Here is a 27,186-nt window from a genome sequence, read left to right as displayed (position 1 = left end):
AATGTATTCAGCAACCATTGCTCTACATATTCTGTGGGGTCCCTTCCCTCCACCCTCTCGGGGAGGCCCACTATCAGGATATTATTCCGCCTAAAGCGGTTTTCAATGTCATCTGTTTTATGTTCAGCGGCTTTAGCAATGCATGTTGTGGATTGCAGCTCCCTCGTCAATGGTGGTAACTTGTCCTCCATGTCACTTATGTGACCCTCCACTGCAGTATTGCGTTCTCTTATTTTTTGCAGATCATGGCGAATCAGCCCCACTTCCTCCTTCAAGCCCCCAAAGTGTTCCTTAAGCATATCCACTGACACTGTGCACTTGTGGACAGCTAGGGTGGGTTGATCAGCATCATCTCCCCCCTCTTCCCCTCTACACGCCGTCTCCCTTCTGTTTACAGGTCACCATACCACCAGATCAAGTGACCTCAGTCTCCAGGAGTGTCTGCTGTAGCTGCGGCGGGTGTGTGGGTGAAAATCAGGGGGTTATTCCGGACGGGAGCAGGGTAAGTTAAGAATCTTATGCGGGAGCTCTGTGAAACATGTCCGTTCACATGCCACTCTTGGCCACACCCTGCTATATACTGCTTTTCTAGTGCTCAACTAATGTATCTATTCTTCCTTTTCAGGGCATATGCTGACACACAAATTGGTATTTACAGTCCTAGAAAAGGTTTGGTCACTCTCCTGGTCAGGACCACCTTGCTATTTGTGACAACAGTTTGCAATCTGTGTCAGCATGGTCCCTTGCAATCTCCACTGGGTACACATGTGACAACACAGGAGAGCAATTGGGAGCCATTTGCCACCCTTTTCTGTTTCAATCATTTTTTTATTGGTTTCCAAAAATATATATATATAAAACTGAGCTCGTCAGTTCAACAAATGACAGTCATAGCAAAAGAAGTCATCAGTATTAACAATACAATACAATATGGGTACACACAGGGTTCCAAGGTGTACTCCTCTAAGCAATCACGTGAAGCATAGCAGAAATAATGCCCCTACAAGGGATGAGCCGAACACCCCCCGGTTCGGTTCGCACCAGAACCTGCGAACGGACCGAAAGTTCGCACGAACGTTAGAACCCCATTGACGTCTATGGGACTCGAACGTTCAAAATCAAAAGTGCTCATTTTAAAAACTAATTTGCATGGTATTGTCCTAAAAAGGGTTTGGGGACCCGGGTCCTACCCCAGGGGACATGTATCAATGCAAAAAAAACTTTTAAAAACGGCCGTTTTTTCGGGAGCAGTGATTTTAATGATGCTTAAAGTAAAAAAAAAAAAAAAGTGAAATATTCCTTTAAATATCGTACCTGAGGGGTGTCTATAGTATGCCTGTAAAGTGACGCGTGTTTCCCGTGTTTAGAACAGTCCCTGCACCAAATGTCATTTTTAAAGGAAAAAATCTCATTTAAAACTGCTTGCGGGTTTAATGTAATGTCGGGTCCTGGCAATATGGATGAAAATCAGTGAGACAAACGGCATGGGTACCCCCCAGTCCATTACCAGGCCCTTTGGGTCTTGTATAGATATTAAGGGGAACCCCACACCCAAATTAAAATAAGGAAAGGTGTGGGGCCACCAGGCCCTATATACTCCGAGCAGCAGTATACAGGCGGTGCAAACAAGACAGGGACTGTAGGTTTGTTGTTAAGTAGAATCTCTTTGTAATTTTGAACGGGTACATTTTTAACGTGTTTAGCTCCAGCCAAAAAATCTTTTTTAAGCTTTTTGGAAAACATAGGGAAGGGTTATCACCCCTGTGACATTTGTTTTGCTGTCTTTCCTCCTCTTCAGAAGATTTCACCTCACTTTTTGTCCCAATGGATTGGAAAGCATCAGTGGAAAGGAGAAATGTTTTTCCCATATTAACTCTTACAGGAGAGAATTTCCCTTCCTAGGGGTAGATTTCATCTCACTTCCTGTTTTCTCCTTCCGTTTGCAAGTAGGAGTCGTTTGTAAGTTAGTTGTTTGAAAGTAGGGTCCTGCCCTATATACTCAGCAGAAATTTGGGCCTTAGGTGTTGCTGTGGCCACAACACTGTAAGCCCTCACAGGGCCCTGCTGTGAAATATTAGATCAAGAATTGTAATTACATGCCCCTGTTGAACAGGAGCTGAAAAATTAGGCCTTAGGCACTGGTGCTGGTGCCACAACACTGCAACCCCTCACAGACACTCTAGTTGGAACGCAGGAACGAGCCCTGCTGCAAAGTATTGCATCAAAAATTGTAATTACACGCCCCTGTTAAACAAGGGCTGAAAAATTGGGCCTTAGGCACTGGTGCTGGTGCCACAACACTGCAACCCCTCACAGACACTCTAGTTGGAACGCAGGAACGAGCCCTGCTGCAAAGTATTGCATCAAAAATTGTAATTACACGCCCCTGTTAAACAGGGGCAGAAAAAATGGGCCTTAGGCACTGGTGCTGGTGCCACAACACTGCAACCCCTCACAGACACTGTAGTTGGAACGCAGGAACGAGCCCTGCTGCAAAGTATTGCATCAAAAATTGTAATTACACGCCCCTGTTAAACAGGGGCAGAAAAAATGGGCCTTAGGCACTGGTGCTGGTGCCACAACACTGCAACCCCTCACAGACACTCTAGTTGGAACGCAGGAACGAGCCCTGCTGCAAAGTATTGCATCAAAAATTGTAATTACACGCCCCTGTTAAACAGGGGCTGAAAAATTGTGCCTTAGGCACTGGTGGTGGCGCCCAGAACCAAAAATGTTCTTACAAGCTATCAGCGTGATGATTGAGGAGGAAGAGGATAATTACTCAGGGATAGTCACTCAGCATCAGCATAGGCAGTCTTTGAAGGGATCTGAGATTTCAAAAAAAATTATTCGGTTACATCAGCATCAGGTGCTTGGTAGCTGGTGGTGATCCAAGACTGATTCATTTTTATGAAGGTCAGTCGATCGACCGAGTCAGTGGACAGACGCACCCTGTGATCGGTTACCACGCCTCCAGCAGCACTGAATGTGCGTTCCGAAAGAACGCTGGATGCAGGACAGGCCAGTAGCTCAATTGCATACTGTGCAAGCTCTGGCCAGTGATCCATCCTCAAGACCCAGTAACCCAGAGGATTTTCGGTGGGAAAGGTGTCCAAGTCTGATCTTGCCCCTAGGTATTCCTGCACCATGTAAAACAGACGCTGGCGATGGTTGCTGGAACCGATCATACCTTGGGGCTGCGGACCAAAAAATTGTCTGAACGCATCGGTCAGACGGCCACCTTCTCCAACGCTCCTTCTTTGACTGACCGAAGCCTCAGCAACACGTTGTCCAGAAACAGGAGTTTGTAACCTCCCAGTCTCTGGGAACGCGTTGCACAGACCTTTCTGCAAGGCCTCCCGAAGATGTTTCATCCTCTGCTCCCTCTGCGATGGCAAGATAAGGTCCGCAACCTTACCCTTGTAACGTGGATCAAGGAGGGTTGCCAGCCAGTATTGGTCCTTCTCCTTGATACCACGAATACGAGGATCCTTACGCAGGCTTTGCAGGATCAGGGAGGCCATGCAGCGTAGGTTTGCTGAGGCATTCGGTCCGGAGTCCTCTGGGTCACTAAGGACGACATGGTCCGCAGCCACCTCCTCCCAGCCACGTACAAGTCCATGTGTTTCTTGGGACTGATACCTTAAAGACTCCTGCTGATGCTGAGTGCCAGGCTCCACCTCCATACTGACACAATCTTCCTCCTCCTCCTCCTCCTCGTCCTCTTCCTGTGTGATCGGCGGGCACGCAGGAACACTGTCTGGATAAAGGGGGCCTTGAGAGCTAAGGAAGTCCTCCTCTTCCTGCCTCTGTTCTGCCTCAAGTGCCCTGTCCATTATTCCACGCAGCGTGTGCTCCAACAGGTGGACAAGGGGGACAGTGTCACTGATGCATGCACTGTCACTGCTCACCATCCTCGTGGCCTCCTCAAATGGTGACAGGACAGTGCATGCATCCCTGATCATGGCCCACTGGCGTGGGGAAAAAAAAACAAGCTCCCCTGACCCTGTCCTGGTGCCATAGTCGCACAGGTACTCATTGATGGCCCTCTGCTGCGTGTGCAGCCGCTGCAGCATGGCCAACGTTGAGTTCCACCTGGTGGGCATGTCACAGATTAGGCGGTTCTTGGGCAGGTTAAACTCCTTTTGGAGGTCCGTCAGCCGAGCACTGGCATTATATGACCGGCGGAAATGCACACAGACTTTCCTGGCCTGCCTCAGGACATCCTGTAAGCCCGGGTACCTGCCCAAGAACCGCTGCACCACCAAGTTAAGGACGTGAGCCAAACAGGGCACATGGGTCATTTGTCCCTGTCGGAGGGCAGAGAGGAGGTTGGTGCCATTGTCACAAACCACCATTCCTGCCTTAAGTTGGCGTGGCGTCAACCACCTCTGAACCTGCCCCTGCAGAGCTGACAGAACCTCTGCCCCAGTGTGGCTCCTGTCCCCCAAGCACACCAGCTCAAGCACCGCATTGCGTAGCCCCTTGAATGACTACGGAGCACCGCTGGTTCCGAGGAAGAGGCCATGGAGGAAGAAGAAGAGGAGGGGGTGGAGGAGAGAGGTGTGTCACAATCATTAGCATTTTGGAGGCGTAGTGGCGGAACAACCTCCAACACTACTGCACCTTGTCCTGCATCCTTCCCAGCTGCCAGCAGAGTCACCCAATGCGCCGTGAAACTTAGGTAACGTCCCTGTCCATGCCTGCTGGACCATGAGTCAGCGGTAATATGCACCTTACCGCTGACCGCCCAGTCACAGCGAGGCATGGACATTGCCTTCCACATGCTGGTAGAGAGCCGGAATCGCCTTCCGTGAGAAAAAGTGGCGTTTGGGTACCTGCCACTGAGGAACCGCACATTCCACAAACTCATGGAAGGGGGCAGAGTCTACCAACTGAAAAGGCAGCAGTTGAAGTGCTAGCAATTTTGCCAAGCTAGCATTCAACCGCTGGGCATGTGGATGGCTGGGAGCAAACTTCTTTCGGCGGTACAGCAGCTGGGGCAGGGAAATTTGCCTGGTAGAATCTGACGTCGGTGTACCAAAATCAGATTGCCCACAAGTACTTGGCTGTGACACACCTAATTCTACACCTTCATTCCTCTCAGTGCAGGTCTCAGAGAGGACTGAAGGTCTAGTGGGGTTGGAAATCTCAGCTGATGAGGAGCAAGGAGAGGTCCTCTTTGTTCTTTGGTGTGGGTCTTTTAGATACGCTTGCCAATGAACTGCATGGCAGGTCAACATATGTCTGGTCAAGCATGTGGTACCCAAGCGGGAGATGTTTTGGCCACGCGAGATACGCTTGAGACATATGTTGCAAATAGCAGCGGTGCGATCTGATGCACTCGTCTCAAAAAAGGCCCACACCAAAGAACTTTTTGAATAACGCGCAGAGACTGCAGCGCCCTGCACATGTGGAGCTTTGGGGTGTGATGCAGTCAATGTGCTGCCCTTAGGCTGGCCCCTGGAGGGCATCCTGCCTCGTTGGTGATGTGCCGCCTCCTCCTCCTCCTCTCTCCTATCAGGTACCCACGTTGAGTCAGTGACCTCATCATCCCCTCCCTCCTCATCACTGGAGCAAACCTGGCAGTATGCTGCAGCAGGGGGAGCATGACTGCCAGATTGCTGTCCTTCTTGGGCACCCCCTCTGTCCGTGCTCATGTTACTGCCTTCATCGAGCTCAGTATCATCATCAGAGCCTTCCAAACGCTGGGCATCCTCCTGGAGCATGTACCCAACACTGTGGTCAAACAGTTCGAGGGACTCCTCAGGAGGACATGGTGGGGCTAGGGAAGGAGTCACTGATGACATTGAGCCGAGGGAAGAAGCCGCTGCTTTGCCAGACAAAGTACCCTGGGCATGGGTGAGAGAGGATGAGGAGGATGAGGACGGCTTGGTCATCCACTCGACCAAGTCTTCCGCATGTTGCGGCTCAACATGGCCAGCTGCCAAAAAAAAGGCCAAGCGTGTCCCATGGCCACGTGCTGATGAGGATGCACCGTCTCCACGACCAGCACTAGACACAGAGCCTGCTTGCCCTCTCTTATTGGCTTGTGACTGTCTGCCTCTCCTTCTTGGCCTTCCAGACATACTAATGGCCTGTAGCTGCACTAAGCTGGGATATATATATATATATATGTACTGATACTGCAGCTAGTAAAATCAACTGCCTGCCTGTAGTATGAGAACACCACCAACCTTCTACAGGTAGCTTTAGCTGAACACTGTGAGGTGGACGCACCCCACTAACTTGTAGATTTAGCTGAACACTGTGAGCAGGACGCACTGCACTAACTGTAAATAGTCTAGCTGCCTGACTGTGGTACTAATAGGATCAAAAGAACACCAGCAATTTTCTTCAGGTAGCTGTATTTACTGTAACAAGACAAGCCTGCCTGTCAGTAAGAAGATAACAGAAACAGATCTAGCTGAACACTGTGAGCAGGACGCACCCCACTAGCTTGTAGGTTTAGCTGAACACTGTGAGGTGGACGCACCCCACTAACTTGTAGGTTTAGCTGAACACTGTGAGCAGGAGGCACCCCACTAACTTGTAGGTTTAGCAGAACACTGTGAGCAGGACGCATTGCACTAACTGTAAATAGTCTAGCTGCCTGACTGTGGTACTAATAGGATCAAAAGAACACCAGCAATTTTCTTCAGGTAGCTGTATTTACTGTAACAAGACAAGCCTGCCTGTCAGTAAGAAGATAACAGAAACGGATCTAGCTGAACACTGTGAGCAGGACGCACCCCACTAGCTTGTAGGTTTAGCTGAACACTGTGAGGTGGACGCACCCCACTAACTTGTAGGTTTAGCTGAACACTGTGAGCAGGACGCACCCCACTAACTTGTAGGTTTAGCAGAACACTGTGAGCAGGACGCACTGCACTAACTGTAAATAGTCTAGCTGCCTGACTGTGGTACTAATAGGATCAAAAGAACACCAGCAATTTTCTTCAGGTAGCTTTATTTACTGTAACAAGACAAGCCTGCCTGTCAGTAAGAAGATAACAGAAACGGATCTAGCTGAACACTGTGAGCAGGACGCACCCCACTAGCTTGTAGGTTTAGCTGAACACTGTGAGGTGGACGCACCCCACTAACTTGTAGGTTTAGCTGAACACTGTGAGCAGGACGCACCCCACTAACTTGTAGGTTTAGCAGAACACTGTGAGCAGGACGCACTGCACTAACTGTAAATAGTCTAGCTGCCTGACTGTGGTACTAATAGGATCAAAAGAACACCAGCAATTTTCTTCAGGTAGCTGTATTTACTGTAACAAGACAAGCCTGCCTGTCAGTAAGAAGATAACAGAAACGGATCTAGCTGAACACTGTGAGCAGGACGCACCCCACTAGCTTGTAGGTTTAGCTGAACACTGTGAGGTGGATGCACCCCACTAACTTGTAGGTTTAGCTGAACACTGTGAGCAGGACGCACCCCACTAACTTGTAGGTTTAGCAGAACACTGTGAGCAGGACGCACTGCACTAACTGTAAATAGTCTAGCTGCCTGACTGTGGTACTAATAGGATCAAAAGAACACCAGCAATTTTCTTCAGGTAGCTGTATTTACTGTAACAAGACAAGCCTGCCTGTCAGTAAGAAGATAACAGAAACGGATCTAGCTGAACACTGTGAGCAGGACGCACCCCACTAGCTTGTAGGTTTAGCTGAACACTGTGAGGTGGATGCACCCCACTAACTTGTAGGTTTAGCTGAACACTGTGAGCAGGACGCACCCCACTAACTTGTAGGTTTAGCAGAACACTGTGAGCAGGACGCACTGCACTAACTGTAAATAGTCTAGCTGCCTGACTGTGGTACTAATAGGATCAAAAGAACACAAGCAATTTTCTTCAGGTAGCTGTATTTACTGTAACAAGACAAGCCTGCCTGTCAGTAAGAAGATAACAGAAATGGATCTAGCTGAACACTGTGAGCAGGACGCACCCCACTAGCTTGTAGGTTTAGCTGAACACTGTGAGGTGGACGCACCCCACTAACTTGTAGGTTTAGCTGAACACTGTGAGCAGGACGCACCCCACTAACTTGTAGGTTTAGCAGAACACTGTGAGCAGGACGCACTGCACTAACTGTAAATAGTCTAGCTGCCTGACTGTGGTACTAATAGGATCAAAAGAACACAAGCAATTTTCTTCAGGTAGCTGTATTTACTGTAACAAGACAAGCCTGCCTGTCAGTAAGAAGATAACAGAAACGGATCTAGCTGAACACTGTGAGCAGGACGCACCCCACTAACTTGTAGGTTTAGCAGAACACTGTGAGCAGGACGCTCTGCACTAAATGTAAATAGTCTAGCTGCCTGGCTGTGGTACTAATAGGATCAAAAGAACACCAGTAATTTTCTTCAGGTAGCTTTATATACTGTAACAAGACAAGCCTGCCTGTCAGTAAGAAGAGAACAGGAACGGATCTAACTGAACACTGTGAGCAGGACGCACTGCACTAAATGTAAATAGTCTAGCTGCCTGACTGTGGTACTAATAGGATCAAAAGAACACCAGTAATTTTCTTCAAAATACTGTAACAAGACAAGCCTGCCTGTCAGTAAGAAGATAACAGGAACGGATCTAGCTGAACACTGTGAGCAGGACGCACTGCACTAAATGTAAATAGTCTAGAAGATAACAGGAACGGATCTAGCTAAACTGAATACAGTGTATATATATATATATATATATATATATATATATATATATATATATATATATATATGCAACACCTGGGATGCATATATATATAGACAATACACTTTAAGTGCAGCTAACTGACTGACTGTCCTGCCTAATCTAGCTAACTCAAATGAAATGACACTGTCTCTCTCTCTCTCTCTATTTCTCAGCACACCGGAACACACTGCACAGGGCCGCCGTGCAGGCGGCCTTATATAGTGTGGGGCGTGTACTAAATCCCCTGAGCCATAATTGGCCAAAGCCTCCTTGGCTTTGGCCAATTATGGCTCTCTGTTAAGGCGGCGCTGTGATTGGCCAAGCATGCGGGTCATAGTGCATGCTTGGCCAATCATCAGCAAGCAATGCACTGTGATGCCACAGTGAATTATGGGCCGTGACGCGCCACACGAACTTGGCGCGAACGGCCCATATCATTCGCAATTCGACGAACGATCGAACAGCCGATGTTCGAGTCGAACATGGGTTCGACTCGAACACGAAGCTCATCCCTAGCCCCTACACATACAAGGGTACAATGTAGAACGGAAGTACAAATATCAATAATTGTTGTCATGTTGCTATTCAATAAGTGGGGTCTCACCAGCATACACTTAGCACCAAATCTTATAGACTATCAAAGTATTACAGAGCTCAAAACAACATAAAAAAAGTAAAATGTAGCAAAAAGGGTGGCTGACCATATAGATAACACAAAGGTATACTAGCCCGCTAGGACTGTCAACTAAGAACATTCTCATAACAGTAAAACGTCTCACCTAAAGAGAGACAAAAGTATCAAATCAAAGGAAAAACAGAAATACCAATGTAGACATTGAAAAAGAAAATGAAGAAAAGATAAGAAACCAGAGGGGCCCTGTGTACATTGTGTATCTTCCTGTGCATGGGAGATAGCTGGGCTAAGTCTTCCTCTATGTGCTGTTTGGCTGCCTCGTTTAATTTCTGAGTGTAATACAGCATGTCCCGCGGGGGGTCTTTTCGCAGGGCTTTAGGGGTCTTAGGAGGCTTACCAGCTCCTTTCTGTGTGTATCCTCATGAGCGCTGGGAGGAAGCCGCCTCGGCGACATGTTGGGGGTTAGCGCAGCACGCCATCTCCCTTCTGTTTACAGGTCACCATACCACAAGATCAAGTGACCTCGGTCTCCAGGAGTGTGTGCTGTAGCTGCGGCATGCATGTGAAAATCAGGGGGTTATTCCGGGCGGGAGCAGGGTAAGTTAAGAATCTTACGCGGGAGCTCTGTGAAACATGTCCGTTCACATGCCGCTCTTGGCCACGCCCTGCTATATACTGCTTTTCTAGTGCTCAACTAATGTATGTGTTCTTCCTTTTCAGGGCATATGTTGACACACAAATTGGTATTCTGGCAGCTGTAAATGACATTAGCTTTTTCTATCAGTTTTTCAAATCTCTCTTTGTGAAGCTGTTCTCGGGAAAGACAAAGAAAACGTATGAAATTTAGTCTGACCTGATCTATTTAAAGACTATTGCAAACCACTCAATGCACATTTTTAATTACACCTAATATGATTTGTATATTTCAGCTGTTTGGTGTGGACTGCTTTCACAGGATTATAACCTATTTACTATCTTTTGTTTCTTCATAATTACTTTATACAGCCTAGTGTCTTATCTCTGGTTATCCCAAAACAGTACAGAAAAATTAGATCTTCATGATCTTTATATGATCATTATGCTGATTTCTAAAAGGATAATTACTGCTAATTACTGATTATGATACTTTCACTGTTACCCTTCAGCTTTTTACATAAAATATAAGAAATAGACAATAACCATGAACAAAAAGGCATCTCTTAGTGGATGAGACAAATATATATTTATCCAGCTACAGGGCAGCAAATGGAATGACCCACAGTGTCTCTTTTTACCAAAAATGAAATAATAAATGGACAATAACAACAAGGAATAAAAAAGTGTCTCCAGTGGATAAGACATAAATATATATTAAGCTAGGCTGCAAATAAAATGACCCACAGTTTCCCCTTTTTTAGGTCTATAATACAGAAAACAGAATATCCCATGTACTGGCACATATTTACAGTCCTAGAAAAGGTTTGGTCACTCTCCTGGTCAGGACCACCTTGCTATTTCTGACAAAAGTTTGCAATCTGTGTCAGCATGGTCCCTTGCAATCTCCACTGGATGCACACGTGACAACACAGGAGAGCAATCGGGGGGCATTTGCCACCCTTTTCTGTTTCAATCATTTTTTTATTGGTTTTACAAAAAAAAATATACAAAACTGAGCTTGTCAGTTCAACAAATGACAGTCATAGCAAAAGAAGTCATCAATGTTAACAATACAATACAATATGGGTACACACAGGGTTCCAAGGTGTACTCCTCTAAGCAATCACGTGAAGCATAGCAGAAATAATTCCCCTACACATACAAGGGTACAATGTAGAACGGAAGTACAAATATCAATAATTGTTGTCATGTTGCTATTCAGTAACTGGGGTCTCACCAGCATACACTTAGCACCAAATCTTATAGACTATCAAAGTATTACAGAGCTCAAAACAACATAAAAAAAGTAAAATGTAGCTGAAAGGGTGGCTGACCATATAGACAACACAAAGGTATACTAGCCCGCTAGGACTGTCAACTAAGAACATTCTCATAACAGTAAAATGTCTCTCCCAAAGAGAGGCAAAAGTATCAAATCAAAGGAAAAACAGAAATATCAATGTAGAAATTGAAAAAGAAAATGAAGAAAAGATAAGAAAAAAAGAGAACAAGAAGATGCATCCGTCACCCTTTTAACAGGAAGTGTCTGACCAAATGGCTTTCATGGAATGGTAACCAGGTATTATTTTAATAAAGCTGCAGATTTAAGAAGTTTACAAATGCATTTGAAATAACCACTATAATTAAAGCGTTTGTTACCCCAACACTTCATATTCCTGATATGTATCTGCTGTACCATGCACTTGTATGAGAAAGCATCCTGTTCTCCTTGTGTTGCTTCCTTTATGTGAAATCCCTGGTGCTCCTGCCAGTCCCTCTGCTTTCCTATTAAAAACTGACCACACTAACCAGGGGAGCACACAGTAGTCAGTTCTCTAGCTATGCTCCTCTAATAATCAGACTGCTGCTGCTTTTCCTCCCCCCAGCTCTTATACAGCTGAGAACAGAGGGAGAATGATTACTTATAAAAAAAGTGGGGAAAAGGTATTTATATATTTTTTTATAGCTATACAAAAATGTTTTGCCTTTATTTCTATTATAAACTGAATGGATTGTTTTACAAGATGATCGTTTACAATCACTTCAACATGTTAAGGATTAACTGAGATTTAAATGGTTGGGATACATTTTAAGGTAGAATTCCAGCCCAGGTTTTATTTTCATATTTTAGGCTTTACTGGCTTTCTAAGTTCCCTTTGGGAAGAACCGCCCCAATCCTGACAGAGAAAGCAAAAAACCTAACACTTCCCCACATGTCTTAGAAAAAGTGTCCTTGTTGATGACTGTGGCCCACTGATAAGATTTCAACACATTCTCAGGACCAGTGACCTGACCACTATCATTTGCACAGGATGTATAAAAAAGTGTCCCCAGTATGGACACAGGCAGCAATATACTGTAAACCAGATGTTCTAATACTTCCAAACTATTTTCATTTTGGCCAGTGTTCCTGTTTAAGAATCATCCCCTTTCCCCGCAGAAAAAAATAATTGTCCATTCTTTGCTCATGAGTGAAAGTCTGGAAAAAGGAGTCAACCTGTTCAAGTGCTATCTGAAGAGCAAGAATATGAAGTAAATTCAATAATACCAATACAAATAATGTTATAAATGTAGCAGCATATATAGGTTTAAAATAAATTCACTGGATCTTAATATCCAATAGCAAAAGAATATTAGGCATCCTGTTGGCTATACCCAATCAAATAACCACACTAAAATGGCACTGATTTTGACTACCAAAGTTGATGCTAGATACTAAGGAGCAAATGACTTCATGATCATGTGACATTGGTGAGAGGAGTTAATGTATGTGGAAGGTATGTGAAATTAAGAGAGAGAGCCACGGAATCCATAAAGTGCATTAAAAAGTGATTCTGAGATTTTACTTTGTTAGCTCACTTATTAGGAGCCAGTCATGGGGCATGTTTGAGTTCCCTCCCATGTAAGACATATATTTTAACCTAGGTTTATGGTTAATTGATATCTATTTAAAGTTAGCCAAATTCTGTGCGTTCAAGGGATTAGATTCTGTAGCCTACTAGAGTCTAGACATAATGTGGTCACCAGCACTGCCGACCTTGCTCTGGTGAAAATTATCAATGATCGCATTTCCCTCACTGTTGACAGTACAGGAAGTCAAGGGAAATCTCCCCAAAGAAACACAAACAGCATAAAAAAACTCATTGGGACTGAAGCCATTACTTACACTACCAAAATAAAAATAAAAGGTTTGGCTACAGACCTACATTAACTATGTAGTTATTCTAATACTTTTAATTCCGCTTGAGGGAATTCTACTATCAAACACAATACTAGATGGATTACCAAAATAATAAAAAACACACTGTAGCATATTTGATCATAATTTATAATGTAAACAGATTGAGCTTTAGTTAAGTATTACTCTAAACTTGTTTTATTACCACTAAAAAAACATTCAATGTAGAAATGTTCTGCCTACAATTCACTGCAGAATTGGTTGGATTTGGACATAAATGAATCTACATAACCCTCACTGCCTGTCCACCCAGATGGTGACCTTGGGCTTTGATTCTGTGTCAGCTTTAGTCTGGAGAACAAGAACTTATTGATATATACAATGAAAAACAAGGATATTTTTGGCACATCAAAGGCTATGAAAGAGTTGTTTGTTATACCCTCATGTACATGTGACTTTCAACCAATAATTTAGAATAATTTGTAGTAAATAGCTCCATTATTCTCTTAAACTTTGATTCAATCATTGCTCAAGTGACTACCACAATCACTTAAATATAGCTGCTCTTAGATAACTTTTTTTAGCTCACATGGCCAAAAACTTCATATTATATTGTTTTCTCCTAAAAAATAAACTGCTACAACTATTCACTTTGGAAAGCATGTTAAGGATCTTTTTAGAAGTAGAAAAACATAAGCTTTTATGACAGCAGGAATTTGAATGCAAATGGTTCCCAAACTCTTCTTTGACGGCATCTGTCATTGTAAACCTACAGTAGTCAGAGTGTGCACACTGCACAGGTACATGCATACAAATATTCATGCTCCAATTTGCACTTCCATATGTGCTTAAAACTGTTAGATCATGCCCGCACATTGTATATAGGTTACCTGGTGATCATTTCTAAACAGAACATACACATTCAAAACCACCAAAACAAAGAAATGCAGACAAGAACATCAGCACATGAAAATGTGGGTTGATTGAAGTCAGCAGTCAATGGGGTCTCTTGGAAAGAGTAGTGCTCGTAGAGGAATACTGATATCATAGACTTGGTACTAGCTTGCAAAATGTATCTTATGTTTTCTCTTTCACACCTTAAAAAGGAAAATACAATATATATATTTCTAGTCCTTTTTACAGTAAAACACCAGTTTGGAACTGTACCTGATATTGTGGAAAGGATGTTGATTTGTGCAGGATATTGAGAGTAAGAGACTGACATTAGTTCCACTGTGTAGTTTGTCTCCTTTTTTAGCTCTAAGCATATAACTGGATGTGGCTCATCTATGCTGACATTAAATATGAGCATGTGCTTGAAGTCCTTCTGATGATATCTATGCCCATTGGCAGAAATCTACAAAACAGTAGAAAACATTAATAAAAATAGGAAAGACTTTGGTTTATAGGGGTTATAGTCTTCAGCTACATTTAGTACATTTAGTCTAGAAAAACATTTTTTCTGTCTGTGTTGCTGTTGGAGACTTCATTTTACTTTCTCGTAAAATGCTATCAACAGAGCAGAATGTGAGGAGAAATCTCTGTAACTATGCCCTGACAAGCAGCATTTGATAGAGGTTCTAACCCCTTTTCCACTATCTAAAACGAAAAAAGTCCCTCTTATTCAAAGGCCAAAAAGTAAATGTAATTAATATAAATACAGAAGACATTATATTTATAATTGTGTGATATAATTATTAACAACTGAGAAACTGTGGTCTATGGAAGCATGATCTCCAGGATTTCTGTTGACATTGTCAACTAGTGTTGTTGGTTTGTTATATGTTGTTTTAATTTTTTGTAAAAAAATTAATATTTTTTATACATATACTGCCTCATGATATGCCCATAGAGTTTTTTAAGAGAGGCTAATTTTTTTGAGAGAAGTTTTCCAACCCTCTCAATCCTTGCATATGGTAAGATCAACAGGCATTGAAAATTAGTTGGACAATTTGGAGGGGTTTGTGAGCCTTTGTCCATCCATCAGGTGTGCCTCACTGATTAATATTATTATTATACAGGATTTATATAGTGCCAACAGTTTACACAGCACTTATCATTTGAAAACTAGGTCACTGGTACTAGAAAGGGTTTAACCATGGGTATAGGTTCCCATAAGAGGGCTGTGCACTAGCTGGCACTGTTGGGAAATCTCAGAAGTAAGCACCAGCTCTGTGCAGTCAGGGTATTGTGCACCTTGACTAGTAAGGCTGCCAAAAAAGAGTGAATTGTGTAATCCTGTTGCTATTAAGGCAAGTAAGTGCAGATGGAGTGTCCAAGGTACTACTCATGTGGAAAATAGAGGAAGTGATGTAAAGCTGCAACAAAGCACAGATGATTTAACCTTGTTTCAACTGGAGTAAAGTGGGGATTGTCTTTGTAAGAAGTTTGTATAATATCAATGGCCTGGAGCTCACATCTTTCTGGGCTATTCTGCAAAAATGTTCTGAGTCTATTAGCTCAACTGTTCTAAAAATGTTTTGATGCCATAATGGATGCATAAAGTATTTTTTTCAGGTGGATTTCCTAGTGAGCAATTTCAGTGCAGGAGAGGAGCCTGTATAACTGTACAACAATAAAGGGCAGGTTGGAGTTCAGCTTTAAGGTTGGCAATAAAACCTGGAAATAATATAGTTGATTTACTAAAGGAAAATAGACTGTGCACTCTGCAAATGTATTTTCTCCAGAGCTCAGTAAATGAGGCGAAGCTTCACTTTGCAAAGAATACCCAATAACATGCAAGGGAAATAAAAAAAATGCATTTTGCCTGCACATGATTGGATGATGGAGGTTAGCAGAGCTTCACCTCAATTACAAAGCTCTGAAGCAAATGCCCTTGCAAAGTGCATAGTCTATTTGTCTTCAGTAAATCAGGCACAGTGTGTCACATGACAAATTATAGCATTTATAGCTAATTAAAATGGTAAATTTTCAAAAGCTTACCACATACAGCTCTGCTGACTTAGATTCTCTTCTCCATACCAAACAAGAGTCATTAAGTAATGTCAAATTTTGAATAGGGCCTCCTAAAAACATATACTGATAGTTAAGAAATATCTAAATATGTGAGACTTGTGTTTTACAGAAAGATGCTCATTTATACTTCAGTTTGTGCAAAAGAAACAAAAATTTAAGTCAAATAAAGCAATATAAAACAACATAAAGTAGGGCATGCTACATCTATTACAAACAGTAAAAACAAACATACATCACAATAATCTATACATCGTGGTTTGGAAAATGCCTTTTGAACCATCCCTATCTTCCTACAGTCGTGGCCAAAACTTTTGAGAATGACACATATATTAATTTTCACAAAGTCTGCTGCATCGGCTTTTATGATGGCAATTTGCATATACTCCAAAATGTTATGAAGAGTAATCAGATGAATTACAATTAATTGGAAAGTCCCTCTTTGCCATGAAAATAAACTTAATCCCATAAAAAACATTTCCACTGCATTTGTGAAGAAGGCTTCAGGGTGCCCAAGAAAGTCCAGCAAGCATCAGGGCTGTCTCCTACAGTTGATTCAGCTGCGGGATCAGGGTACCACCAGTGCAGAGCTTGCTCAAGAATGGCAGCTGGCAATTGTGAGTGCATCTGCACGCACAGCGAGGCTAAGACTTTTGGCGAATGGCCTGGTGTCAAGAAGGGAAGCAAAGAATCCACTTCTCTCCAGGAAAAACATCAGGGAGAGACTGATATTCTGCAAAGGTACAGGGATTGGACTGCTGAAGACTGGGGTAAAGTCATTTTCTCTGATGAATCCCCCTTTCCAATTGTTGGCAGTATCCGGAAAAAACCTTGTCCAGAGAAGAAAAGGAGAGCGCTACCATCAGTCCTGTGTCATGCCAACAGTAAAGCATCCTGAGACCATTAATGTATGGGATTGCTTCTCAGACAAGGGAGTGGGCTCACTCACAATTTTGCCTAAGAACACAGCCATGAATAAAGAATGGTACTAAAACATCCTTCAAGAGCAACTTCGTCCAACCATCCAAGAACAGTTTGGTGAGGAACAATGCCTTTTCCAAGCATGATAGAGCACCTTTGCCACCTTGCAAAAGTGATAACCAAGTGGCTTGGGGAACAAAACATCAAAATTTTCAGTCCATGGCCAGGAAACTCCCCAGACCTTAATCCAATTGAGAACTTGTGGTCAATCTTCAAGAGGCGGGTGAACAATAAAAATCTCCAACAAATTCTGACAAACTCCAAGCATTGATTATGCAAGAATGGGCCATCAGTCAGGATGTGGCCAAGAAGTGGATTGACAGCATGCCAGGGCGAATTGTAAAGGTTTTCAAAAAGAAGGGTCAACACTGCAAATATTGACTCTTTGCATAAACTTAATGTAATTGTAAATAAATTCCTTTGACACTTATTAAGTTTAAGGGTGCTTATTAATCTGCAATCTGCAATTCTGTTCTATCAAAATTATGCAAATTTTGTTTAATCAATATGGTTCTGATATTGATGATATAGACAAGGAAATACAGGGATGGCAAAAAGACCTTCGGAATGTGGTCTCCTTTGAGGGTTACCAAGATAGGGATAAAAAATTGAAAGAACATTTAACTAAATATGCCACTAATCTGAATAAAATTAAAGAGAGTAAGTTTTCCAGAGATAAGAAGGCATATGACAATGAACAAGCATATAAATAGTCCCAGCGAGGGACATAACGTGGGAGAGGTTCTCAAAATCCAGAGCTTCCGTTGACAAATCTTGATAGCATTGAATCAGATACTTTCTCTCTTTCCTCAGTGTCCTATGTTCCCATAGGCCCACGATTTGATGGAGCCTCAAATATTTAAAAGAAAAGAAAAAATGAGGGTGATAACAGCACACATGGACAAGCAAGAACACACTTGCCGAATAAGGATAAATGGTCAAGTTCTCAACGTTCACAGAATCGCACAGTATTGGTCACACCCAATATGGGTAACGTACTGAATAATGTCACTTTCTTCAACTACTGCTGGTATTAATTCGATATCAATGCCAGTAGGTCCACTAATACAATGGACCTATGACCTTGGTATCCAAGGACAGGGTCTCACACCAGATATTCGCATGGCACCTATATTTAATACTGGTGTCTCTTTGGACACTAGAAAAATACCCACAATAGCACCTACATCTTCAAGTCCACCAACTCAGATCCTAAAGTAGATGGTCCCGACCCCACATCATTGGGGGCCGGGAAACATACGATATATTAAATTTGTCCTCCTGCTCTTTATCAGAGGATGAGTGCAAAGTGTTGCGACTGGGCCTCACCTTCTGTCCAGACCAGGAGACAGACAAATTCGAATTGGTTAGAGATTTGCACCTCTTCGTTAGAAGACTAATGTACAGGGTTTTATGAGAACAAAATGACAATGAACCTCCTACCTATGATATCTCTGTATTAAAAGATATAATTTTTGAGGCACTTCAGGATCTAATGGAACTCTGGGGTGAAAGTAACCCTGAAGAGGAGGGATGGACTTTAAATGCACTGGGGGTGGTCCTTGGTGCATCCATTCATCCCAATCCCTGTATACCCACTTTTGCTCCTCCAAAGTCCTATAAACCAAAATCACGATCATTTCCTGTCTTACAAGGAAATCCAAGCATCTGGGTCTTCATCATACAAGTGACGAAGGAAATAGAAGCCACAAATTGGAAATCAGGACCCCCAGCTGAATCTTCTGCCCCATTTAAAACGGACGGTGAATTCTCTGAAAAATAATAGCAATGTCGCTGTGAAACCCTCGGACAAAGGAGGGAACATTGTTATTATGAGTATAGAAGGCTATGAGAAAATGTGCTATGGCATTATCTGTAATAGTAAATAGTACAGACCTTTACCAGCATCATTTGTGGCACAAAGTAACAAGCAATATAGGGACATTCTCATTTGAGCTCATAATAGGGGTACCATTGACATTAACATATTTACATTTTTAGATACCACCAACTCTCGTATCCCCACATTTTATGCATTGCCCAAGGTGCATAAAGGGGTGCTACCCCCACCTGGGCATCCAATTATATCCAGCTGCGGTTCTCTAACTGAAAACGCCAGCCAGATTATAGATGAGTACCTTTATCCACATGTAAAAAGCTTGTCCTCACATGCTAAAGATACAATTGAACTACTTAAAATTATCGATGGACTTCAGGTAGCAGAGGGAGCCTGGTTAGTTGCCATTGACATCGAGGCACTATATAATTCCATTCCACACATGCGAGGAATACAAGTAATACGTGACCTTCTTGATGAAAGGGACATAGATTCCCGTAAGTACAATGATTTTATAATTGAAATGCTGAGTTTTATTCTCATGAATAATGTATTTGTATTTAAAACGTTCCCACTACCTCCAGGTGCTGGGAGTGGCTATGGGGACGGGCTGTGCCCCTCCTATGCTAACCTGTACCGGGGGGGGTGGGAGTGTGATTTATTTTCTAAAGAAGAGAGAGCTGCAGAATTCAGTAACATATTATCTTGACATTGTTACATAGACAATGTCTTCATGGTTTGGGCAGGTTCAAAAGATGAGTCAAATGTATTTCTGGAGAGTTTACAACATAATACTTATAACTTAAAATTTACATATAGCTACAGTCAGGATAAAATTTCTTGGCGTAGAAATCTTCCTGAATGATGTAAGAACCTTATGCTCAACCCTATACAGAAAGCCGTCTGCTGGCAATACATTGCTACATGCAACTAGCTCGCATCCCAAGCAACCGATTAGAAGTATTCCATATAGTCAGTACCTCAGATTGAGGTGTAATTGCACATTAGAGGAAGACTTTACGAGGGAAGCTGTTTTGTTGTGTGAACGTTTACTTGTGAGGGGCTACAGCAGGACCTGCCTCAGGAAGACCTACAACAAAGTAAGAATTCAAGACAGAAATACATTGATCTACAAACCAAGAAGAAAGACACAATCTGGATCAACAAGGATAGTTACTAAATACAACAGACAACATGGGAAGGTCCGGAATGTCTAAAGGAAGTTCTGGTACCTTCTCACTGCAGGTCAAAAAATCAATAAATTTATTAAGCCCTATCCAGAAATCACGTTTAAAAGATCAAAATCTATTAAAGACACTATGGTAACAAGTCATCATATTGGGAATACGACAAGTAAAACAGATAAACCAGGCACATATCCATGTGGTAATTGTAATCACTGCTCATTCATTCTGAGAGGTGAAAGTATTGGTCTCCCCAACAACACTTCCTGGACGCCCGGACATAGAACTACCTGTCAATCTGTCCGTGCGGTCTATATAATGAAGTGTTGCTGTGGAGCATTCTATGTGGGAAAAACAAAACGCTGTTTTTTTGCAGAATTAGGGACCATGTTTCTGCGATTTCCAAAAGCAAAATGGAAACCCCTATTAGCAGACATATGGTATTGTACCACAACCATAATTTGAAAATGATTGTTTTTTTCGCCTTAGAACATATCCCCCCCACATGAAAGGGGTGGGGATATTGACAAAAAGCTATTACAGCTTGAAGCAAAGTGGATTTATTTATTACAGGCAACCAGATGTCCAGGTCTAAATGAGGGCATTAGCTATAAGCCCTTTTTATATTTCCTAAGATGACAATTTTGTGGTTCTATCTTACCCCAGTTCCCCAATGCCATCAGTATGGATCAACTCCATACACCCTTGTCTCCCCACTTTCCTATGAATGCCATGCTGCGATATTGATCTGGATACAAGCCACTTTTGGGGCTCTTTGTTGAATCCCTTTCAATACCCCTCTTTGTGCAGAGGGGCACTTATCAGGAATTATTAGATAATAGCTCAACGTTATATATCTATTTACCTGTATAAACTGTATTATACTTTGAATATATGTGTTATTATAACGATGCACCCTTGTCCCTGGCAGGATTGCCATATTTATCTTGAACCACCACTATACACTAGAAATCTAATCAATCCTTTTGTTTATTTTTTCTTTCTCTTTTTCCTTCATCCAGAGCGCTTCATTTGGCATGAGGACATGATGTCTTGCGGGCCTCCTCCACCTATTTGCCATAGGATCCTCGCATGGATGCCCAGAAGCCCACAACAGTATGATCCCTGATCTCAAGGGATCACTTGCTGAGCTCCCGTGGAAACAGGGGCATCCCTGTGTGTCCGGAAACTAGGTGTTGCTCTTTTCCGGTGGGACGTCGGCCCCCACTGTCTCACGGCTTGGCAGATGAGCGGCCGATGTATGAATTTATAAGGGACCTTATTACATCTATATTGTTTCTCCTTTGCCCTAATGTTACCTAACTTTCAGAGACCTGACTTTGGCTCTACACAGCCTAGATAATCATTGCTGCCAGCTGCATGAAATTATAGGCTCCCAGTTATCCATTTAAAAGAAGTTTCTTATTTAAGCATATACCCTTTTTTCCCGTTGTAGGATTTAATATCCTAATTAAACATAAATATAGACATGCACTAAGATTGACACGTCATACTAACATTTTTGATTTATCCACAGGAAACATTGGTTTTAAAATCATATACAAGTCATTTATACCTCTCTCTGTGGGTGATCCAGCTTAGTTGAGAGATTCCTGCTGGCGGGACCTTTTGTGTCCAGAAATTTGCTCTGATATAAGTCACCTACTGTAAATCTGGCTCTGAGTCCCCAAAACATTGGGGCTAGAACCTCTGGTTGGGAAATTCCTGCTATCTACATGGATGCATCTATGTATGTATTAACATATGTACTTTAACATGTTTTTATGTCTTTTTCTTTTTTTTTCCTTTCTCTTGTTTTGCATATGTACGTTTCTTTTTGGCTGATTTAGCTTTGTATCTATTTACTAGAAATAAAGTCCACGCATTTTCCTGAAGAAGCCGTAAGGCATAACATGTTGAATAATTGCGTGGAAAACTGTATGAAGGAAGTGATTTTTTTAAATGTTATTCTTTTTTGTAATAAAAATATTTTTTTAATTAAATTTAGTGTGCTATATCCATTTGTATTAATAAGCACCCTTAAAGTCCCATATTCCCCAATATGGTTATTCGTCTTTGTTCATTTTAAAGGGACGGTGGTGCCTATTGTTTGAGTCTGTGTCATGATCAATCTAATCCCCTACTTTCAGTATACCTTAGTAACATCTGACAAAAGGATTTAAAAACACGAAGCTGCAGACGTTGTGAAAATGAATATGTACGTCTTTCTCAAAAGTTTTGGTCACGGCTGTACATTTTAGATGCTCAGTGTACAAGCTTCTACAGAGTTCCCTGACTAAAGTGACTGTACCCAGGCTGCTTATGATGAACAATGCCCAAACACTTCTGATTTTCTCTTTTGTGTAAAATGTTAAATAAAACCCTCATACCCAAGCAGCTATATACCTGTAAATATTGCAAAGATATTTAAAAAATGAAAATGAATTACAGTGCTATAAATTAGGGCAATATATATGAAGCATTAATTAATCAAAACTTTCATTGAATTTACTGTATATAATTATTGATAATAAATAATCACTGTATACATCAATAATTTCCATCCACTATAAAGAACCATGCCAAAACTATGGTGCCCATACACATGACAAGCAATCCAAGGTAGAAAGTCCTTTTTAACGATAACATCAATAAAATGTCCCAGAAATAAAAACTCCATCCAAAAGTTTCAATTTCTTCAACAAGGTATTTGTCAAAATAAAACTGGCAAAGTGATGTGCCAGATTTGCTCCACCAGACACCTGTAAAGGTGATAAACCCACCTCTCAGTTTTGACCCCTTCAACAAATAAACAAGTCAAAAAGCACAGATATACAGTATAGTTCCCATTTAAGCGCAAGGAAAGATGGATAGCTGCACTACTTCTTAACAAGCTATAAAGTGCATAAAAGAGGAGAAGAAGAGGTTCATTGCTCCAACAATCTTTATTAAAATATAAAATAAAATATAAATATATAAAAATGTTAGTATCTATTTACATAGGTAGTGCCCTCACCCAGCACAAAGGTAAGAACACTTATGCCCTGTACACACGGTCGGACATTGATTGGACATTCCGACAACAAAATCCATGGATTTTTTCCGACGGATGTTGGCTCAAACTTGTCTTGCATACACACTGTCACACAAAGTTGTCGGAAAATCCGAGCGTTCTGAACACAGTGACGTAAAACACGTACATCGAGACTATAACGGGGCAGTAGCCAATAGCTTTCGTCTCTTAATTTATTCTGAGCATGCGTGGCACTTTGTGCAGCGGATTTGTGTACACACGATCGGAATTTCCGACAACGGATTTTGTTGTCGGAAAATTTTATAGCAAGCTCTCGAACTTTGTGTGTCGGAAATTCCGATGGAAAATGTGTGATGGAGTCCACACACGGTCGGAATTTCTGACAACAAGGTCTTACAAGGTCCTATCACACATTTTCCGTCTGAAAATCCGACCGTGTGTACAGGGCATAAGTCCTGTACTGGGATACCACACTATCACTTTCTGGTACTGTGCATGTGTGTGTGCAGCATGTAGAATGCTTGATGATGTCACAGTGTTCACACCCCATATGTTTTGTCTCCAGCAGACTTCGTCAGGAGTAGTGGAACACCGTGACTCTCCCATCATACAAATAGAGTGATTCACCCCTTGTTTGTGTTTGTGGACTTCAAAGGATTAATTATGCTATTTGTATGATGTGAATGTCACTACAGTATGTTCTAGTACAGGAATAAGCAAGCAATCATTCCTTTGTGCTGGGTGATAGCACTTCCTATGTAGTCTTAATATTTATGTTTTTAAGTGAGCTTTTTATTAAGATTGCCATCACAATGAGCCTAGTCCTCTCTTCTTTTACGCACTTTATAGCGAGGTGTGTTTTTTTTTTTTTTTTAATAAGTACTGTGGCTATCCAGCTTTTCTGATGTTTCAATGAGTTCTATGTACCTGTACTTTTTGATCTGTTTGTTCATTGAAGAGGCCAAAATTGAGACGTGACTTTATCACTGTTTGGGGCGTCTGGTGGAGCAAATCTGGCACATCGCTTTAGAGTTTAGTTTGGCACATACATTGTCAAAGAAATTTGCACTTTTACATGAAGTTTCTTCTGGAGAACTTCATTAATACTATTGCTATCTGAGTACTTTCTTCCTTGAATTGCATACTGTATATCAATTCATGGAGTTTTTGGCGCAATTCTCTATAGTAGATGTACATTATTGAATATTGTATTGAATGTGGTTGTTTTTAAGAGACAACCACGTGGAATTACATTTAAGAGACAATTACATGGAAACAAAACAACAAGATGAAAAAAAGAAACCCTTTACACAAAATACTGTATCTACTTTAGAATTTTTCTTTTTAACATAAAAATCCTACTAATACATAACTTACCAACTAGGTTGGAGTGGGCCCTGGTGATATTTGTAGGAAATATAGTGTCCATGGGTAATTCCAAGCATACTGTAGTCATATTTTGGTCTGTATTGATGTTAAAAAACACATCCTGAAGCAATTCCTTGGGAGACCATCTTCCTCCTTTAACATACAACTATTAGCACAAAAAGTACATATGGACAATTAGACAAATCTTATCTAAAAGCTTTTTCACCAAGCAGAATTCTTTTTTTCATCACTGGAACAAAAATCTGCAGGTAAAGCTTAACTGGAGCAAAGGAAAAGCAACCAAGCATTGCCCAATTATTAGCACTATGCATCAAGTAGGACACATATCTGAGCATGTTAATCCAAACTTATAATTTAAATAAACGGGGGAACCTTCACTTTGTTTTTATCCTGTTTCTTTACATTCCTCCTGGGAAAAAGAGCTGCGAAGTGTGGGTTGTAACTTATATATATATATTTATATATATATATATATATATATATATATATATATATATATTTTTTTTTTTTTTTTTTTTATATACTTCTTACATACAGAAAACACAACTCTACTCTTGCAGATCTATTTCTGCAATGCTTTTGGTAATGCAAACTTACTTAAGTTCATATGACTTCTTGGGCCTAAAATGTGAAGTGAAACGAAAAGAACATGTGCTTACATCAAAAAATTAATTGTATGTAGGAAGATTTTAAAAATTAGGAACTTCTGTGCCCATGACTGGGTAAAGTGGACATAGCACTACTTCCTTTCACCACTCTTTACTACATTAGGCCCCTTGTGTGCATTCTTTCTGCTTAAGGACAGGGGGGCCACAGGAGAACAGATTGATGCCTAAGAATGAGAGGTGGGGAGAAAGCTGCTTGCTTTTGCAGAAATCCAAAAGATTATTAGAATCCACCACCACATTTGGTTCACAGCACCATAGGCACGATACTTTAGATTCTTCACTCTTTTACATAAAAGAGTAAGCCTGGTACACACTAGGGATGAGCCGAACACCCCCGGTTCAGTTTGCAGCAGAACATGCGAACAGGCAAAAAATTTGTTCCAACACGTGAACACCGTTAAAGTCTATGGGACACGAACATGAATAATCAAAAGTGCTAATTTTAAAGGCGTATATGCAAGTCAATGTCATAAAAAATGTTTGGGGACCTGGGTCCTGCCCCAGGGGACATGTATCAATGCAAAAAAAGTTTTAAAAATGGCTATTTTTTCGGGAGCGGTGATTTTAATAATGCTTAAAGTGAAACAATAAAAGTGAAATATTCCTTTAAATTTCGTACCTGGCAGTTGTCTATAGTATGCCTGCAAAGTGGCGCATGTTTCCTGTGTTTACAACAGTCCCTGCACAAAATGACATTTCTAAAGGAAAAAAAGTCATTTAAAAGTACTCATGGCTATAATGAATTGTCGGTCCTGGCAATACACGTAAAAGTCATTATAAAAAGTGGCATGTGATTGACTTTAATGACTTTTATGTGTAGTGCTGGGACCGACAATTCATTATAGCCGCGAGTACTTTTTTTCCTTTAGAAATGTCATTTTGTGCAGGGACTGTTGTAAACACAGGAAACATGCGCCACTTTACAGGCATACTATAGACAACCAGGGGGCGCTAGATACCATACTATTCAAGTGCTCTAAATAAATATATCTCCTGCATTACCAAAAAAAATGAAAATCATAATAATGACAAATCATAATTAGATGACACATTGAAGTGCCCACAATAGTGAAAAAAAAATATATAGTGATTGATTGTCCACATAAAAAAGTGATAGAAGTAGTTGAAGTGATATCTTTCAATATTATCCCAATCTTGTTGCTGAAAACAAAAGGTTTTCCATCACCAAAGAAAAAATAAGAAAGGAAAAACACCTCGAAGTAGTAGATATCTGCTTACCAGATACCAATGACTCCTTTAGTTAAAAAGAGAGTCACTAGCGCTTGTGCAGGGTTGTGCCTGCTCACATGGATGGCCGGACTGTGGTTGGTATTATAGGCATGGATCGTTCCCGTCAAGCTCATTCAAGATAGGATAAGGATACATAGGAAACAAAAACAGTCTCCATAGCGTAAAACCATTTATTAAAAAAGTAAACAAATTAAAAAGCCAAATGGCCGCTTACATTGGTGGGTGCCTACCCGCCACTGGGGCTGCTTGCATGTCAGGGTGACTTCGCAGTCAGAAATAGCCTTTCATGTCTCCTCCACGCTGGCGTGCGTTCCAGCTTACACAGGGGGGCAGCCAAAGGATCCGGATGTTGTTGGGTGATAGGACATGTGACCACGTACCGCTCCGACGTACGTTTCGTAGTAAAACGTCTTCAGGGAAGCGTACGTTGGTCACTGGAATGGTGGTTTTTATTAGGAACAGGAAGGGGGCGGGTAATTGGCATATGGGCCACAGGAACTGTGCTCATAGCAATAAAGTTGGAAAGTTCAACTATGGTCTGGAGCTTAGCTCCATCTTGTGGATATTTACTATATTGTTCACAAAAGACTCCTTATTTAAAAACGAATGTGACTTTTATTAGGAACAGGAAGGGGGCGGGTAATTGGCAAATGGGCCACAGGAACTGTGCTCATAGCAATAAAGTTGAAAGGTTCAACTATGGTCTGGAGCTTAGCTCCATCTTG

General features: G+C 41.6%; 1 protein-coding gene across 3 annotated transcripts in view; it reads right to left on the bottom strand.

Annotated features, from left to right (window-relative positions):
- The window catches only part of SUSD1 (sushi domain containing 1), a 295,273-nt gene that overhangs the window by 100,371 nt on the left and 167,716 nt on the right, over positions 1–27,186 (bottom strand). For all 3 annotated transcript variants that reach the window (XM_073591463.1, XM_073591465.1, XM_073591471.1), the window contains exons 18-20: positions 24,531–24,687; positions 16,088–16,170; positions 14,312–14,501 (exon numbers count right to left, since the gene is read on the bottom strand). In XM_073591463.1, coding sequence (XP_073447564.1) covers positions 14,312–14,501; positions 16,088–16,170; positions 24,531–24,687 — 430 coding nt within the window. The remainder of the gene's footprint in view (positions 1–14,311; positions 14,502–16,087; positions 16,171–24,530; positions 24,688–27,186) is intronic.

Source organism: Aquarana catesbeiana, linkage group LG01, assembly GCF_042186555.1.
Source record: "Aquarana catesbeiana isolate 2022-GZ linkage group LG01, ASM4218655v1, whole genome shotgun sequence".
Classification (NCBI taxonomy): domain Eukaryota; kingdom Metazoa; phylum Chordata; class Amphibia; order Anura; family Ranidae; genus Aquarana; species Aquarana catesbeiana.
The sequence above is the reverse complement of the archived record's forward strand: the minus strand, read 5'-3'. Positions and strand labels throughout refer to the sequence as shown.